The sequence below is a fragment of the Sinocyclocheilus grahami genome, unplaced genomic scaffold, assembly GCF_001515645.1.
Source record: "Sinocyclocheilus grahami isolate Dianchi unplaced genomic scaffold, SAMN03320097.WGS_v1.1 scaffold903.1, whole genome shotgun sequence".
NCBI classification, from domain to species: Eukaryota; Metazoa; Chordata; class Actinopteri; order Cypriniformes; family Cyprinidae; genus Sinocyclocheilus; species Sinocyclocheilus grahami.
This window is the reverse complement of record NW_015506082.1, coordinates 89,710-109,266: the sequence shown is the minus strand read 5'-3', so window position 1 is coordinate 109,266 and position 19,557 is coordinate 89,710. Positions and strand designations below refer to the sequence as shown.

Genomic DNA, 19,557 nt, shown 5'->3' with positions numbered 1-19,557 from the left:
ATATTTATAAATTACAGTATATTATATTATATTATATTGACCCTTCATCATAGTGTTTCCACAATTAACATCATAAATCTAGCAATTTTTTTTTTTTAAGTTTATAACATTTATAACACTATACATTTTGTTATATGACCTTGACATTCAATTTCAGAAAACTAATTGGCACTACATCGCTTTCTTGCTTCTAACCACTGTATTCAATCTCTTCATATGTTTTTCTCCTTTGGAAAATATCATAAAATGCTATCATGGATTTTTTTTTTCTATTGCTATCGGAGCAAATGGAAAAACAAAAATATATTGTGGTAGTGTCCATTCAGTTTACCCAACTAAGAAGACTTCTGCTTCTGAGAACCCTGCAATTGTAAAATGGGTCCATTATATTATATTATAATGTTGAAAAAAATATAGATTATATAGTACTAAACATGTTATGTCTTGTTACCTAATTATTGTAAAGGGTTACCATAAAGTTTGTAAAGTTATTATGTCAGTTTGAGAGGTTATTTTTAAAAGAGAGAGATTTTTATTTTTGGCCCTTTTATTAATTGCAATTAAGTTAAAACGGCACAGGGATTTATGGGGAGAAGATGTCCACATAACCACTACAGTTTGTTGTGTCAGAGCATGTGTGCTAACTGGCTTCAACACTCGTTTATAATCATTCATCTGAGCTTGCCTTTGGTTTTAGGCCTAGTTCTTTACACAGTCGATCCATCTTTTCCAGCTCACTGCTTATGCTCAGCACATCAGCATATATATATATATATATATATATATATTACAAATAATAAGCTACACCTGCAAGTCTCCCATTGATTTGAACAGGCCATCGCGTTCATGGGGTATTTAACTTTGAAACGCTACAACATAGCTTCTCCTGTTAATTTCAGCATACTGCTGGCCCTGTGCTTTTTGGTAATAATAAAACATTTCAGTGCTTTATTTTTAGGGTATTTTTTTTTAATATTGTTCAGTAACCAATATTTGAAATTGTTGGGTGACCATTTACTATCAAACTGAAAATCTGGATCCTGAATCCAGCGCAATCAGCTGAGATCCACTGTTTCTGAAGGCAGTAATCTGTAGACATTTCTTCTTTTACTCGTGCACTTCAATTCTGCACTGTATTTGGCCATACAGACTGAAATATGTCATTGAGCAGTACACAGGAGAGCAGCTCTGCAGGGTCTTTTCATAATGTGGCTATGATAAGTATGTGGCTCATTTGAACAAGAAATGGCTGGCTGGCAGAATGTAGGGCAAATGCAGGAGTCATGTTGAGGGGAGAGACGCTGCATTTATAGTGAAGACCTCCCTCTACTGGCTATATTATGCATTGCTCCTCAGAATGAGTAGATCCCAAATACAGTAGCACAGTGTGTTAAACAATAATGATGATAATAAAAATACAGTATTTTATTTTAAGTCATAATTTCTATTTAATAGGCTTAATAAAACAAAATCTAGTTGCCAAATACACCTATTTGGGCATAAAATAAGGTGTAATGTGTGTTCTTGTGTGTTCCAGGGATGACTGAGAGGTTGTGTGTGGTGGTGAGCAGCTGAGGTCGGCTGTGATCTGGGTCTTCTCTTCTGACTGGGAGCATGTACAGGAGGAATGGATTCCCTGCCAGCGTCAGCATCACCTCCCGCCACACACAGGTACTAAAACACGTCCTATTTGTTTACTAAAGAGTTCAGCTATGATGACAACATCTGTCTTGAAATGTTTGGCTGTTTATGACAGTGCCTGTCTTGATTTATATTTAATCATTTTACACCCAGGCAAATTTTCTACATAGCTGTGCCCATTACCGTGGGAAGTAGGGGTGCTGAGCCCTGGAGTGTAGCCCACGAAAAAATGGGGGTGCTGGGGGTGCGGTGTTAAAAATAAATGAATGAACAATATGTAATACAAAATAAATAATATTCATTTTATTAATTAGTATATTCATTAAAATTCATTGAAAAAAGAAGCCTAAGCCTCCAATGACAAGAAGCAACGGTTAAATATGAGTTAAGTTGAATCAAATTGACTGTGAAAGTCGTTTCAACTGATTAAACGTATTAAACTGACTTAAAAAATCATTTGTTGCCATGATTTTTGGATTATATTATAACCTGTAACATGTCTCTGCCGTTCCCAAATTAAGAATGAACAACAATTTCTACAGACAGCAGAGAAAGAGCGAGAGCGTCTACCTCAGCAGCAACTAATCTCGCACTTGCATCTGGAGTGCTTATTTTGATCTTTAAAGTTAGGTCTTTCCTATTCTTGAAACAAAATTAATTCTTAAGGTTGATTCAATATTACTCTTAATGAAAAACACACACACAACATCAACAATGCTACAATGACAAAGTCACTTATATTAAACATAAAACTTTTATGAACAGATAAGAACTAATAAGATCAGCGTCGCGTCTATGCAGGTGCATATGGGCCCGGGCAGTTTGGGGGCCCGCCGAGCTGGGGGCAACGAGGGAACGAATAGAGCCCTGCACGGGCCTGGCCCTTGTCAGCTTTATGAGAATTCTCGGCCCGAGTCTGATTCCGTGACTTTTCTCTCTCTCTCTTCCCCATTACACAGCTATTAAAATAGTTAAGTTTTGGTCAAAATGAATAAGATGGATATAACCGTTGTAACCCAAATAAATAAGGTATTTTCCCTTATTTAAAACGAATGCTTAGTTTGTGGTTCATTGTTGTTGTTTTTAACCCAGCAACAAAGACACTCACTTATAGGCTATTAAACGAATAAATGAAAGTTTTATTAACAAAAGTTGCGCTTTGGATCCGCCATCATATAGTGTCAGTCCTCTCGCATCACTCTTGTCACGTGAACCCCCGCGTTTTATTTCTCAGCCCCCCCAGCTCAAAATACGTTCCCGCGGCTATGGCTGTGCCATAGATTTATTTATTTTATTTTACTTTTATTTTATTTAGTGTCCTTGCCAGGATCAATATCAAAAAGATTGGTAAATAAGGATAATCAGTAAACTGCTAAAGCATCAGCACTGAACGTTAAACTGTGTATAATGGATTATAAATTGGAGATTTATTGCAGCTGATTATTATAGCCTCAGTGGTGCATGTGATTGCTCAGACACTGATTGGGGTTGCTGTTGAGTCTGAACTGAATGTTGTGTACAGCATCCAAGTTAGATCACATGATATTGGCTAGCTGAGGGGAATCAGATCAGAGAAACAGCAGCTTGTTGGCCCATCAGTGCTGATCAGTTCAAATACACACTGGCATGATGCTGCTCCAGTGTCACAGTGTTATGTCATTGACATACCATGTGAGCTCCAACTCTGGGATAGTTTTATTAGAAGATGTGACACGTTGTGTTTTCCAGCAGTTATAGGTTCAAAAAGTCTTAAAGGAGTAGTTCACATTTACTCACCCTCCACATGTTCCAAACCTGTATGAGTTTCTTTCTTCTGTTAAACACAAAAGATGATATTCTGAAAAATGTTGGCATCCGAACAGTTGATGAGCACCATTGACTTCCATAGTATTTATTTTTCCTACTATGGAAGTCAGTGGTTGCTCATCAACATTTTTTCAGAATATCAACTTTTGTGTTTAACAGAAGAAAGAAACTCATACAGGTTTTGAACAAGTGGACGGTAAGTGAATTATGACTTTTTTTGTGGTCAGATGGAATGGAATGAGATTTTTTTCCTGCATTGGTTCTGTTTATTTTTGTTATTTTAAAGCAAGCTGAGACAGTTTCGTAAGAGGTGTTGGCCTGCACTGGGACAGGGGACATACTAAAAGTATCTTTCAACACTGTTTTCACATTGATGTAGTCCAAACTGCCAGTTAGGAGTTTAATTGCAGCAGTAATGCTTATTGCCTCAATTTTCTTAGTGGCCATTTAGTTTATTTGGAAATAATGTGTGAGTTATGGTTGGCTTAGTCTTATAGGCTTTGTAGTTAATGATGATGACTTTCAGTTGATGTATTTTAAGTCAACAGTTTACTGTTGAGAAACTTCATCTATGTTTGCTAGCTAGAAAACATCACATCGTGGTGGCAAATAAAAAATAAAAAAACAACAACAAATGTTTATGTTTGTAAAGCATTAGAACACATACAGAGGAGCAATTAATATAAGATTCATGGTAACATAGAAAAAGGCCAAGGAAATAGGGATATTGATGATCATGAATATTTATTGAAAAAGGGCAGGTCTTGCTTAAAGATTCAGCAGAGAAACCATTTATGTCCCAAAAGTGAAATGTACTAGTAGTTTATAACATTACAGACCAAGAAAAATTATCTTAGATTGAGAAAGAAGAATGTTTCACAGCCTGCATATGAGACCATCCACTCTTACATTCATGAATACAGACTGTACTAAAGTTTGATAATTAATAATGCACACTACCATTTAAAGATTTGGGATTGGTAAGATTGTTTAAAGTTTTTGAAAGAAGCGTTTATTTGATCAAAAATACAGTAAAAACTGTAATATTTTGAATTTAATATTTTGTTTTGGTAAAGCTTAATTACTCCAGTCTTCAGTGTCACATGATCCTTCAGAAATCATTCTAATATGTTGATTTGATGTTCCAGAAACATTTCTTATTATTATCAATGCTGTTGAATAAAAAAGAACAGCATTTATTTGAAATAGAAATCTTTAGTAACATAATAAAAGTCTTTACTGTCACGATTTGATCAATATAATGCATCCTTTCTGAATAAAATAATTAATTTCTTTAAAAATAATAATAATAATGATAATAATCTCATCTTACTGACTTCAAACTTTTGAACGGTAGTGCACACATGGAATAGTAATAACCTGAAATGAGGGTATGAACGAATCTTCCAGTGGTTTAGGGTGCACACAGAGCAGATAAGACACTGAGAAGATAAGACTGAGATTGTACATCAGTACAGATATTACACTGGATGGAATGGGGGAACTTCAAAGGGGATCTGTCAGGATAATTTGCCGAGGAGAAACCGTTCTTTAGTGACTGTGTCATTCTTTCTCTGGACTTTGTAATGTGGTCTATTTTTGCCTGGCTTTAATTACAATATGGGCTGGATTGACGCATTGCCTGTTAATAAAGTGATGTGGTTGCTTTCTGATCCACTTTTACCATGTGTGCTGAATAATCAAATGGAATGAAGTAATTCAAATGGACAATGGTAATTCAACTGATTAAATGTCCACGGGAAGAGTGCAGCTGGCCATGGCTCTTTGTCCATATGTATTTTATAGGTGTATGAAATATCATTCCTGATATAATGTCCAGCTCTTTTTTCTCTTTCCTGCCTAATTGTCTTCCTCCTGTGTCTGCAGGACAGCAGTAGTTCAGAGTCCCTGGATGGACGGAGTTTGGACTCTGCCAAGAGCTTTGACGCGGTGGTGTTTGACATGCTCAAAGTGACATCTGAGGAGTTTGCTGTAAGTTTCTAAGTGCTCTAGTGTTAAAACATGACACTGCATTCATTTTTTTAACTATGAAATATGTTGATGCGGGTGCAAATTGCTGCAGTTGTGGAAATGACCACTAGTGGCACTAAAAGCTAAAATTTTACTCCCATTGACAGATGCAATAAATAGAAAGCATGCTTTTCAGTTTCAAGTTTAAATGAGATAGAAGTTGCATTGCTTTTGTTTGCCTTTTAACATTAGTTGATGATAGGGCATTCATATTTTAACTTTCTTGAAGCCTCATTTTTTTACTCATTTTTATACTCATTTTACCACACAGTAAAGGTTTGGCATGGAAACTGCAGTGATTTGAAGCTAGGGCAACATATTTCAGTTTTTTGAAAAACATATGCATCACTGTTAAGTAAAATGTTCTCAGACCTTGGCAGCACTTACTATCAGATCATTGCTCATACTGATTCATGTCAATTCCGTCCCTGACTTTAAGTGCACAATGGCCTAGTTCAGAAATTTCGTCTTTCCGTCTCATAAATGTAATATGTGAGCTCAAGGGAAGCATTCAATTACCTATTCATTAGATATTGCTCTTTTTATAATTATAGAAACCCACTAAGCTCTATTAAATGTGCGTTAAGTAACTTTTTCCACTGTAAAAATGTTTCACCCCCCAAGAAATCAATAGTACTTTTGTAAAGTATGTTTGAAAAAACAAAAATATGCACGCAAAACAAAAATGAGTGCCTTATTTAAATATGTTAATGTAATAGTTCACTCTAAAATTATTTACTTTTTCCCATACAGTGAAAGCAAATAGTGACCACAGATGACAACTGTCTCCATCTGCTTTCATTGTATGGAAAAGACCAGCTTGAACATTCTGCTAAACATTGTGTTCAGTGCGAGAAAGAAAGTCATACAGGTTTGGAATGACCTGAGGTATTAAATGATGGCAAAATATAATTTTTGAGTGAACTGTCTTTTTTAAGCTTGTAATACTCAGTTTTAAATTGTAGCTTTTATTTTGCAGAGTCAGATCACTTTGATGGATGCTCCTGTATTCAAAGCGATACAGCCTGAGGTGAGACACATATCCATGACAACTAAATACACATCTTCTGTGTTTATCAAGCCACACAGAACTGATCTCATGTGCTCTGCTCTCTGGTGCTACAGATTAGTGTGACGTGGCACTATAGCAGTGCATTAATGACACAAATATAAAAAAAAAACATTCTTCCATTACTTTACCCAGAGCTTATCCTCTGCTCTGAGTTACAGAGGCTTCGGTACTTTCCTTAATTAACATTTTATGTGAAGACGACATTAGAAAGACGCTCATAATAGATATGAAAGATTTGGACCAGGTGGTAAGTGCTGAGTTTTTCCACAGATAACGAAAACAGGTCTGCCAAGGCATTTTACAGTTTATTGCAGGTTTTCAGTGTGATCAATTTTCATTGACGTTTACATTTGGGCATTTAACATGTTAGCTGTTATCCAGATCTTACATGAGTGTTTAGTTTTCATAGGTTATCTTGCTATGATCACAAGATGGTTGGTTGGCAGGTTCAGGGACGATAAAGCAAAGAGAAAGGCACTATCCATATAATATGAACCAAATAATAAATATGAGTAAATACAAATGTAATAAATAATTTAAAAAATGCAAAACCATCCAGTTTTACTGGAAACTGATTTCATCACATGGTCAAAGACACATTAATCAAATGAAAAGGATACATAACATGAAAATATGACAGTTTTGTCTCACATTTTAGGGTTAATATGAGTCTGGAGAGAAAACCATTTTGGTGCCCCCATTTTATCATGAAGAAATATTAGCCATGCTTCTTCCAGGTCTCTCCAGACATTCTACCCAGTAATGGCGTAATGCTTGAGCAGAGAGTTGTATGGCAGTCTGTTTGGAAATTAGTCTGAACCAAGCTACTTTTCTTAATGCTTCACGAATGGAATCGTGTGGTTCCATTCATAGTGACCTTGGTGTGAATCTCTGGCCTTTTTCAAAGAGATGAGCAAATCGATCTTAAAGGTCCCCTGAAATGCTTAGAAACACGCAGCGTTACTCTGTGTGTTTACGTCATTTTAACTGAAGCAGGAAGACAGGGCAATACGTATCAAGCAGCCCCACCCCTTTTTAAAATAGCCAATAGCGTTCGTTTATATCACAGCTTGGGCCGTTGAGCTCCGTAAAGCCGTATTTGACAGGGTATGCCAGCCACAATCTCATCCATATTGCTATAAAATATAGCATTCTGTGTAGAATTCAAATAGCTCCGATACATTTTGTGGTCTGCGCCGCGCATGTGATCCGCTCCGTGCTATCGTGTCTCTGGACCGGAAAATACTAATTCTGTGGTCAATTGACCGATTTCAGCCGCGGCTTCAGTGTCTATTTTATAGTGTAGGGGGCGGGCGCTTCGGATTCTAGAAAGCATTTGATTGGACAGAAAATTTGATGAGAAGCTGAAGTACGATGTGACGTCAAAAAATCTAAACAAAATGTGACGTCAAAAAACGGAAGTGACAAAACATTCATGGGGACTTTAACAGTAAATCAGGATTGTTTGAACTTTTTCCAGAGTATGAGTGAGCATAAGTGAGGTGAGTGCCGTTATGATAATGTTCACTGCCCTACATCTTTGCGGTGCTTAGTTAATACTGTATGACATCACCTCTGTGAGCTGTGTGCACTAATGAGTCAGTGTGGATTTGAGTTCTCTTTATGTTGGAATCATTCTTCATTGACAGCCACAGATATTCCAGAGTGGATTTGTTTAAAAAGGCCATGGGCTTATTGTTATTTATTGTTTTTTCCGCGTGGCAGCATTAATAGCTAGCATTATGAGAGTTTCAACCATTGCTGTTATGATTGATTCTGGTGAACCCAGCCAACGGTTTGGTGTGTTAACAATTTGAATTTTAGCACTTTCCATGAATAAAGGACAAAATGGGGCTGAAAGAAGGTGCTTAATCAAAATCAAGTTTATTTTATATATTTAATTATACACTATACCGTTTAAAAGTTTATGGTCAGTAAGAACATTTTTTTCAGTAGGGATGCATTAAATTGATTGAAAGGGACAGTAAAACCAATTTAACAGTGTTACAAAGAAAATTCCATTTAAAATAAATGCTGTTCTTTTAAACTTTCTGTTATTAAAATAATTTGTATCACAGTTTCTTCAAAAATATTAAGCAGGCCAATTGTTTTCAACACCAAATCAGCAAGTTTGAATGATTTCTGAAGGATCATGTGACACTGAAGACTGCTGAAAATTCAGCTTTGCCATCACGGGTATAAATTAAGTTTAAAGTACATTAAACTGTACAAAATAGTGCAAAAGAGTTATTTTGAATTGTAATAATATTTTACAATATTACTGTTTGAACTGTATTTTAAAACAAAGCCTTTTTGAGCATATTATTCTTGCAATAATATTGAAAAAAATTACAAACACTAAAAATAACACTAAACACTAAAAAAAAAAAACAATAAATAACAGGGTTACGTGTAACAGTATGTTTATCCCAAATTAAGCTGTCACTCAGTAGGGACTAGCTAATTTGTGGCACTGCGTGCTGGTTTGTAGTTATTGGTCTAAAAAGAAAACTATTTGTCTGAAAAACATTTTTATAATATTGTTGGTAACTGAGTTTAAAGGTTGAGCTTGACTGGCTGGCCAGTGGTAAGGCTGTACTAATTATCTGATTTGAAATGATCTGATTTGTGGAGCATGAGCTTGTTTTATGTCTAGATGAATCTTCTCTTCTCATTCCTTTAGACATGTTTGCATCTCAGCAGCTTTCTGCACACATAAATTGTTCAGTTGATTGATAAAAAGTAACAAAACATCTACCCTGGTATACCTTCTCTGAAGAAGACTAGAGTGCAATACACATTAAGTTAATTCGCTTACAGCAGGAGTTCCCACTGGAAAAGAGCTAATTTTAAAAATGCTGAGTTTGACTGCCTCGTCCACTAATTTAGGACTCATTCATTACACTCAATCTTTCCAACCCTGACATATTTGACAACGAAAGTGGGCTTGTTATTGTTGAGCTCTTTGCCTGTAAGTTTTATTGGCCTGTGGAAACACTAGTATAAGTACATTTTTGTGTTTGACCACATGTGCATACATTCATTCATCAATATTTCAGCTGCATGCTTCAGGGATTATTGCGGATTCTAAAAGGAGATGTTCGTGAAATTGACACGGGCAACTGGATTAATAGATTTCAGATGTACATTGTTTCGAGTAATGTGAGCAGACAGTGTCTCTTTGCATAAAGTGGTGTGTTGTACAGTTGTCTTTGGCTACAGACATTTTGCAGAAATTATATAGAGTCAGAATGAAAGATAAAGTGTGAAAGTTTGTAGGTTTTAAAGTGGCCATGTCATGGAATCAAAATGAAATAAAGACGACTATAAAACATACTGTAACTTTCAGAAGTCAAAAAAATTATATTAGTATAATAGTTCTATTATAAATAATAGTGATATAAAAGTAAAATGAAGCATAGTTGATTAAACCTTGTTTTGTTCTTGGCTGTATTTATGGCACATTCCATTCTGGATATCCTTCCAAATGATGAAATTAGTTTTAACAAGAGCCCTGATCATTTCAGTCACATTTCAATGAGGACTGTTTAATGATCCTGTTACAGTGGCATGCCGACTTTGCAAAGAGGCTGTTAGTAAAGGAGGAATCAGTTAAAAAGTATATTGCATGAAGGGAGTAGTTAAAACATCTGCATGCAGGGGAAGCTGGACCATACTAACCAACCAAAACTTGACCCATTCAGTGCTGCAGCACATTTCACATGCGCAGGGGCATTTCTTAACAAGCCAGCAACACACACGCATGCACGCACACACACACACACACACACACACACACACACACACACACACACACACACACACAGTTTGGTTCACTACCCTTGTGGGGACTTTCCATTGGTGTAATGGTTTTTTATACTGTACAAACTGTATTTTCTATGACCCTATACCCAAACCTACCCCTCACAGAAAACTTTCTGCATTTTTATAATCTCAAAAAACTCATTCTGTATGATTTATAAGCTTTTGTACCTATGGGGACCTCAATTTAGGTCCCCACGGTGACACAAGTCCCCATGAGTTGGTGTGTATACAGGTTTAAGTCCCCACCAGTGTAGAAAAACATGTACACACACACAAAATGTAATGCTTAGGGTTAAACAAAGGCTGCATGCAAAATAGCTAATCATGCAAAATAACTAATGTACACTGCCATTCAAAAATGTGGGGTCTGTATGGTTTTTTAATGTTCTTGAAAGGAATATATTATGCTCATCAAGGCTGCATTTATTTAATCAAAATACAGTAAAAAGTAACATTGAGAAAATTTTATTACAATTTAAAATAGCTGTTTTCTGTTTAAATGTGTTTTAAAAAGTAATTTATTCCTGTGATGGTAAAACTGTATTTTCAGCAACCATTACTCCAGTCTTCAGTGTCACATGATCCTTCAGAAATCATTTTAATATGACGATTTGGTCTTATTTTCAATGCTGAAAACAGCTGCTTAATTTTTTTTTTTGTTGAAAATGGTGATATTTTTTTCCAGGATATTCTGAAGAATAGAAAGTTTAAAAGAACAGTATTTATTTAAAAGATAAATATTTTGTAACAGCGTAAAAGTCTTCACTGTCACTTTTGATCAGTTTAAAATAAATGATAAATAATAAATAAATAAATACAATCTTACAGACCCAAAATTTTTGAATGGTAGTTTATAACCAAACAAGACCTCTTACACTACAGCTGTGCTTTGTCCCTGACTGTTCAATCCACAAAATGTGTGGCTTAAAGTGATGACTTAGCAAACAGACCTAAAATATTTTGGTAAGACTGAGCTGCTTATTCACATGGAAACTCCACTCCACTCAGTCCACGTGGAAACTGAAATGCCTTTGAATGTTTCCATCTGCTGTTAGTGTGCACGATACTCTAAAAGTGTTAATATTCACTGCTCTGTGAACCTGAGGAGGCTTAGAACCATATAATGTCCCAATGCAAAGCTGTTCTGTCGATGAGATGAAAGCAGCAGATGTGTTGTTCATTTCTCCCTGTTTTACAAAATATAATATTCCTAGAGTTAATTTAGAAATTACATCTAAATGAAGTCAATACCAGGCTGGTATATTTATAGTAGGTCAATAAGAAATACAATATAGTAAAATATGTAGTGATTTTTACTAATGCTAAAGTGGAAAAGAGTGTGGTGCTTCAAGTGTTGTCGGTTTTTTACCTTTTTATGCCTTTCTTTTTAGCCAGACAGCGTAGTTACGGTCAGTTTTTTTAGACTTCATGAATGAATGAATTAATGGGTGTAATGAAAGAGCAGTTTAATGAGATTTTATTAATATCAGAGTACACTACCTTTCAAAAGATAAAGAAAGAATGCATTAAATTCATCAAAAGTGACAGTAAAATTACAATTATTTCTTTTCCAAATAAATACTGTCTTTTTACATTTCCTGTTCATCAAATAATCCATGATATTAATATGAAATGTTCCCTATGCAGCAAATCAGCATATTAGAATGATTTCTGAAGGATCATGTGACACTGAAGACTGAAGTAATGGCTGCTGAAAATTCAGCTTTTCATTACAGTAATAAATAAGAAAATACAACATATATTCAAACAAAAAGAAAAAAAGAAAGAAAAAAAACAGATATTTTGTCATAAAACTATTTCACAATATTCCTGTTTTACTGTATTTTTGGTCAAATACATGGAGTCTTGGTGAGAAAAAAAATAAATAAAAAAATAAGACTTAAATATTACACTTAAAAAACACTGTTGCCAGGTTGAATTGACTGTTTGGTTGTTTAGGAGCTGGCGAGCTGTGGATGGAACAAGAAGGAGAAGCATAGCCTTTCACCCAACGTTGTGGCCTTCACACGGAGATTTAACCAGGTAGGCAATATTGCACTAGTAGGTGTAGCCTAGTGTTACACGTTAAGATAATTTATTACAAGCTTTAGGCTTCAGTGTGTATTCCATGTTTGCTAAACTTTTACTTGTAAAATGTTTCCTGATGTAAGGGTGATTTCAATAAGATCTCAGTTTGAAAGACAGTTTCGTAACAGGTATAGAGTGTAAGATTTTTTTCTCTCTCTCTTATTCACTAACCACCCCTTTTCAGGGTTTGAGACCTAGGTCGTTTAGCACCACCAGAAATAACTCATATAATAGAAGTCAATGGATGTTATTATACTGAAAGAAGAACATCGACACTGTGTTTTAGTCGCTAATGCACTGCTGATTTGACACGGGGTGTGTTCAGATCGGTTAGCTAGAAACCTCACTAAATAGCTGATCAATTAGATTTTATGCAGACTATTTTAGAGCCTACCATTTAGGCTTTGTGTTTAACACATGAGCCTATTAGTGTAAAACCGAAGTCCGTTAGGTGTCAACTTATACAAGCTGAAATGGAGGATGCATCTGGTTTCAAATCACATGAGATTTGCTCTTTTTACTGTATATTACAGTTTTTAGTGCAAACAGGTGCCTCAGATAGACAAATCCGTCATGCTGGTCCAACAGCTGCATTAACTCCTTTAGATAAATAAATACACTGCACTTGACACATCCAACAGAGAGGCCTTTTTTCCAGACTAATGCCAGCCACTCTTCTTTTTCTACTTCAGTTTTTCCACATTTTATTATAATTTTTTTTTTAGGTGTCTGCTGCAGTGGCACTAAAGGGACATTAAAGGCATTAGAAAGGGTCAGTGAAGAACATAGTAAATAATACCTGCACACAGTTTTACAACAGTGGATCTTAAACTCTCAGACAAAGTGCCACTTTTGATAAAACAAAACAACATCCAAGTACCACCCAGTCAAAAATATTCCTTGAGCCAGTTCGTCAGTTCTCTCACTTTTACTGTAAATGCACAACACTTTCCTTATCCCCGTTTCTGAAAATATGCCTATAAATATCTGCTTACGAAGGTCAGTATGCATTAGGAATGAATATGATTTTTATTTAAATGACATTTCATTTTGGCAGAGCTTAAATGTCTTGGAATTTTAATGTAAGTGGCCATTTGAGGTCTGCATTTATGCTTGCCATTTCGATCTTTTTAATGTCATCATCAACAGCAAATTTCTTACATTTCCAGAGGGAAAAAAGGAAAGAATCAGTTTTGCTGCTTCGGTTCATTTGACTGATGTTCTGGCACTTTTTTAAGCCTGTAAAAATAAGAGGAAGCTCTGTGTCTGAAAACCATTTTTCAGACAGTTTTTCCTCATAAATCAATGATTTCCTGTATTTTATTTCATTAATCCGTCTTTGTTCATTTTAGGAGTGTATTAAAGTTTTGATAACTAGTGTTTGCTGCACATTTTGTTGTTGTTGTTTAGTTTTTTTTGTCATCACAGCAATTACATAACATATACTGTAGCCATAAATTATATATACATCCATGTAGTTTTATTTTATTTATTTTTTTCTGATTCCTAACTCTGAATTAAACAATGCACCATTACCGTGGTTATCTCTGCAGAATAAGCGTTTAGATTTATTTTCTTCTTTTAGGTCAGTTTCTGGGCAGTAAGGGAGATATTGACGGCTCAAACACTAAAAATCCGAGCAGAGATTTTGGGCCACTTCATCAAAATTGCCAAGGTGAGTCATTTTTTGGTTTTCTCTGTTCCTTCAGCCAGTGCAGTTTGGTTCCTTTATTTATTGTTAGTTATTTTTCTTTGTCTGTGTTGCCATGGCAGCAGAAATATAACTGATCCTATAACTTTTATCAAGTTTAGTCATTTATTAATATCTGTAATCGCATCTGAATTGCATTTGGTATTCTAGTAATTGTCCTTGGCACTGGCATTACCATAACTAATGGTGTTTTATTAGAAGTTCAAGCGAAACAGGTTTTCGTGGGAACTTTCAAGAATTTTCCTTTAACAATGTGCAATTTTAATGACGTTATACAAGTCTTGATGGATTAAAGCTTTCTGTTTTAAGTCAGTGAGCTTGAGCAGAGACATTGCACAGGAGTGGTGAGTGTTTACTACATAAATTGAGGATGAGAACATCGAAAAAATGGCTTCATCTGACCATGATCCATCTCAGACTTAGTTTAAACAGCATGCGATATATCATTTTTTCCTCTGCCTCCAAATCACAAAAAATTGAATCCATTACATTTCTGAATTATCTTCAAATGACAGTAGTAAACAACACAGGGAGAATATAAAAAGCCGTTCTAGTATAAAAAATGTCCTTATTATTTCTCCCACTATAAGCATATTTTCTCATTTCGACATAACTGCTATTCTCATTATCTTCTTTTGAATCATTTTGAAAGTCAGATTTTTATCTGACTTTCCATCTGTCTTGTAATTGCTTTTAAAATGTAATTTAGTACAGATACATCGTATTGAGAGTAAATATTGTGAATGAACTGTAAAATGAACTTAAAGATTATTTAAAAAATTGTGGTTTTATATTATCAGTCCATTTCAGCTGTTCAAAGTCAGTTGCTAACTTCTGAATCTGTAAAGTGACAGTAACATGGAATCTATTGCTTTTGAGTTTTATGTTTTGATTTCCAAATCAAAATAACACTTACATGATTAAAATTAAGGTTTTGTTTGGAAACTCTCATAAAAATTTGACATTTTTAGTCTTTCTTCTGGATGTCCCTATTGCATGTGATTTTTCTTTTTTTTTTAAATGTCATTTTATACATTTAAAAGTAAATCTTTATTTTGAAGTGATACATCAAATTTTTTTTCCCCACACAATCATGCAGATTAGAAGCTTATCTTGTCGTTCGTGCCAACAGTCACACACACAGAGAGCCACAGACTGCTGTGAATTCAATCAGCGTATGCTCTCCTGAAACTCAATGTACCATGACACAGGAAAACCCGCTGAATGACTTCTTAAGGTTGAAAACTCACCCTGCACTGCCTGCCAAACATGAAAAAGCTGTATACCCTGCTACCGGCAGACATGCCCCTGTAAGCCTCAGTGGGCTAAGCTATCGGTTATGCTAATGGATAAAGCAGATCAGCCAATGACTAAAAAACCAAAGCATCATTGCTTTTTCTCCTACTTTCCGTAAGGGTGGTTGACACATAGTAGTTCACAGAGGTCAGGCTAGTGGAAAAGAAAAGAACGACAACAGCATAACATGACCAGACTGGAAAACACATTGGAACAAACAAATGAAAGCAGAATATAACTGAATATAAAAGTCTGTGTACATTGACTGTATTACACTATTAAATGGAAATAAGAAGGGTTTTAATTTAGTGGGTTTGGTCCTGGTTTTTATTAAGACTACATTTGTATCTTACATGAGGCATGTAATTGGATAATGTTTATTAAGATTATGTGTCTTCTTTGTCTTTATAGAAACTCCTGGAGCTGAATAACCTGCACTCTCTGGTGTCAGTGGTCTCTGCGCTTCAGAGCGCACCCATCTTCAGATTGAGCAAGACCTGGGCGGTAAGTAAGACCTTGGCGGGGACTTGGATATTTTATTTTATTATTATTATTTTTTAATTAATTAATTAATTTTTTTATTTAGTTAGTTAGTTAGTTTAATTTCATTTCTTTTTTTTGTTCATGACTTATGACATTCTATTTAGTCAACAGTTAGGACTATTCATTTTTTATTGTGTTTTTCCATATTTATTTCAATTATAAAAACAAGCAATATGTGTATATTATAATATCTGTGTAAATAGCAATACAGTAAGTCACACAAATAATTGTTTAAGATCATTATAAATATGCTTTGCATTTAGTTTTTAGTTATCACATCATACTTAATTATGATCATACATTTTTAATTTGTGATAAAGTATCAGAGTGACATAGCCCCTACAACAGAGGAATGTTCCATATTATTTTATTTAGGAAGACATGAGGAAAAAAGAAACTTAATATTCTGTTCCCTTACAGGGGATTTATTGTGCATATCAGCCAAATGCTAGCTGTTCTGCTGATTTATAATTTAGCTGACAATGCAGTGTTTGTATTTATTTCTCCAGAGAGCCCCAGTGCTCTTGGATTTCCATTGATCTTATTTGCAGAGATGTAGATGAGAAGGCCGTCTGAATGCATGAGGAGTGTGAAAGAATGAGCCCTTTGGATCCTGTTCTGAACATTTAAGTGGCTTGGAAAATTTTGAAAGGGCAGTTTCTGAGACCTTGTTTAGCGTTGCCAAAGCTTTAAATCTATTTATAAGTATTTGCATCACACCAGTTTGAGGTCCAAAACTTCTTGGCCTCTTTTCATAAGGAAAAAGTAGAAGGGCTAAACTCTATATGCTGTACAGACAACAACACTTACAACCAGCCCTCAGTGAGCACAACCGAATAGGCAGAGTACGTCAGGATACTTGTAGAAAATATGCATTTTATTGACATTTAATAAATAAGGAATTATAATTTTAAAGTGAAAGAGACGTGACATGTGGCCCATACAGGTGACCCATACTCGGAATTAGTGCTCTGCATTTATCCCATCCAAAGTTCACACACACAGCAGTGAACACACACACACACACACACACACCGTGAACACACACCCGGAGCAGTGGGCAGCCATTTTTGCTGAGGCGCCCGGGGAGCAGTTGAGGGTTCGGTGACTTGCTCAAGGGCACCTCAGTCAGTATTGAAGGTGGGAGAGAGCACTGTACATTCACTCCCCCCACCTACAATCCCTGCCGGTACGAGACTCGAACCCGCAAACTTTGGGTTACGAGTCCGACTCTCTAACCATTAGGCTGATGGTAGTGAGTTCAGACTCACTGGGGGCCTTAATGATTTGGGATGCAAGCGGCAGAGTTGACATTCCACACTGAGCCACAGCACTTTTGCAAATTGAGAAAAGATGGAAAAAGAGGGAGCATGTTGTTTATAAGTAATTGCGGCGGGACCGTTTGTCTGATACCACAAGCCCAACTCTCTTGCCATACAGTTAAGCTTTGCCACAAGGAAATTTTGACAATGACATTATTAAATATAGTATTATGTATCATATCATATTCAATAATGTACTTAGTTAAATTCATTGTAATTCATTGATTCTGTTTATATCACAACACCCAATTTAGTCCTGCAGTACAAACAATATGGCAATTTTCTAGATGATTATTTTTATTTTTGGGTTTATGCTAAAGCTTGAGCAGTAAAAACTAAACACAGAAACTGACTTGTGGCTTGTGCAGTGAGGCATTGTAAAATGCCTATCACCTTTAAAAGGCCACAGACCTTAATCAGTGTTCTTTGCATCTCAAAATGCACCGAGTCTCATTAGAAAGACTAACGTGTCACATTGGCATGACACTGTGTGCCTGCATCAGTTCCGGGGATAACTTCTGATTCATCACAGCCCTGTTTTACGAGGTTTCTTTTCCATACGTTCCAGAACCCTGCAGCTTGAATTTGAGAAAATGTGCACATTAAACTATGGTCCGGTTTTAATTATAAATCGGAGCATTTCATTTGTTGTCCTGTTCATAATGAAAAGGCACTTGCGTGTATTTGCTGACAGTTTTGCCTAACTATAATGACTGTTTTTGGTCTTGCTGTGCAAATGGTTTCTGTTTCACTGCTCATGGCACAGACTGGATTGAGTCATTTGTTCCAGCCAATTTCTGAACCGCTTGACTTCAAGGCCTTGTTTCCACTTATTTGAAGATTAACTGCTGATTTCCCAGTGGGCATGCAATGAATTAGGAGGAATGTGGACAGATTATTTATGAAGATATAATGTTATATGACTTTATCATTATATTCAGAAATGATTGGTCTGTTCTGCTTTATAAATGGATTCTGTCAGTCATTAAGTAAAAATTAAGCAGTATTACAATGTGTATATCATGGGCTCCATAAGCCTGAGATCACTTAAAAAACAAAGGTAAAGGAAATAATCAAAGGATTAATAATGATGATAATAATAAATAAAACTCAAGATGCTCTTTGGATCATTTTATTCATGCTTCTAGTTAACAGTTTGGACTTGGACTCCAAATTTAGAATACAAGTAGTCAAGAAAACAATTATAATAACACAAATAGAAATATACATAAGCCATATGTATGTACAAAAATATTTATGTGAATACATAAATCATACAATTAAAATGTTTTAAAGATCATGAGAAATATGGCTTGCAAATATATTTAGTATTTTGTTATGACATCATACCGGATTATGATAATCAATTCTGAAATGTATATATGCATGTATGTATGTTATTTATTTATTTCACAGCCTCTATAGCAGACACTAAAGGTATTTGAAATATTATTGTATTTAGGAAGACTTGGAATCTTTTAGTTGAGTTGATATTAGTTTAGTTTAGTTTAAAGGAATTGTTCCCCCCCAAAATTAAAACTCTTTTGTCATTTAGTCACTGTTTTGAAAACCACTTTTTTTCAATTTCTTCTGCACATTGGTATTTCTGATAATATAATTCATTGTTTTTTTTCCATTGAACAAATAATGCAAAATAGAAGCATGTTCCGTTCAACTCTCAGACTTTGGAACCCCTCTGTGTGTGTGTGTGTGTGTGTGTGTATATATATATATATATATATATATATATATATATATATATATACAGTACATACACACACAGTGTGGGAGTATGAAGATTTGACAAGCGTTAGAAGGAAAGATGGAGAAAGGAAGTATTAAAAGAGCTAAAGGGCATGTTCACAGAAAAAGGGAAATATGTTAAGCTTTTTATCAAAGAGATGCAAGATGGAGAAGCATGGATTTGTTGACAGTCAGACAGATGATCTCCTGATTCCAAAGTGTATCTCAACATTCTGTCAGTGTCACAGACAGAGTCCAAAATGAATACTTACAAACTGTCAAATAAAGGTCAAAATTTGCTTTGGCAAATAAATAAAACCAGTTGGCCTGTCATTTTATAAGGAATTGCAACATAGTACATAGTACTCCTTTTCTCTTGCAAGATTCGTTCTTCTACTTCCATTTTCCTATAACTGATCCCCTTTTCTGCTCTTGTTCCCGTCTTAAGTTAAATAAAAAAGACAAATGACAAATCCAGC

The 19,557-nt window shown here is 35.2% G+C and overlaps 1 protein-coding gene across 1 annotated transcript in view; it reads left to right on the top strand.

The window, feature by feature from the left end:
• LOC107564038 (ras-specific guanine nucleotide-releasing factor RalGPS1-like) overlaps positions 1 to 19,557 on the top strand; it is a 90,739-nt gene that overhangs the window by 3,289 nt on the left and 67,893 nt on the right. Inside the window, 6 exon segments of the mRNA XM_016249031.1 lie at positions 1,538 to 1,671; positions 5,335 to 5,439; positions 6,458 to 6,508; positions 12,335 to 12,418; positions 14,049 to 14,138; positions 15,882 to 15,974. Of these exon segments, the coding sequence (XP_016104517.1) occupies positions 1,615 to 1,671; positions 5,335 to 5,439; positions 6,458 to 6,508; positions 12,335 to 12,418; positions 14,049 to 14,138; positions 15,882 to 15,974 (480 nt within the window). The 5' untranslated portion in view covers positions 1,538 to 1,614.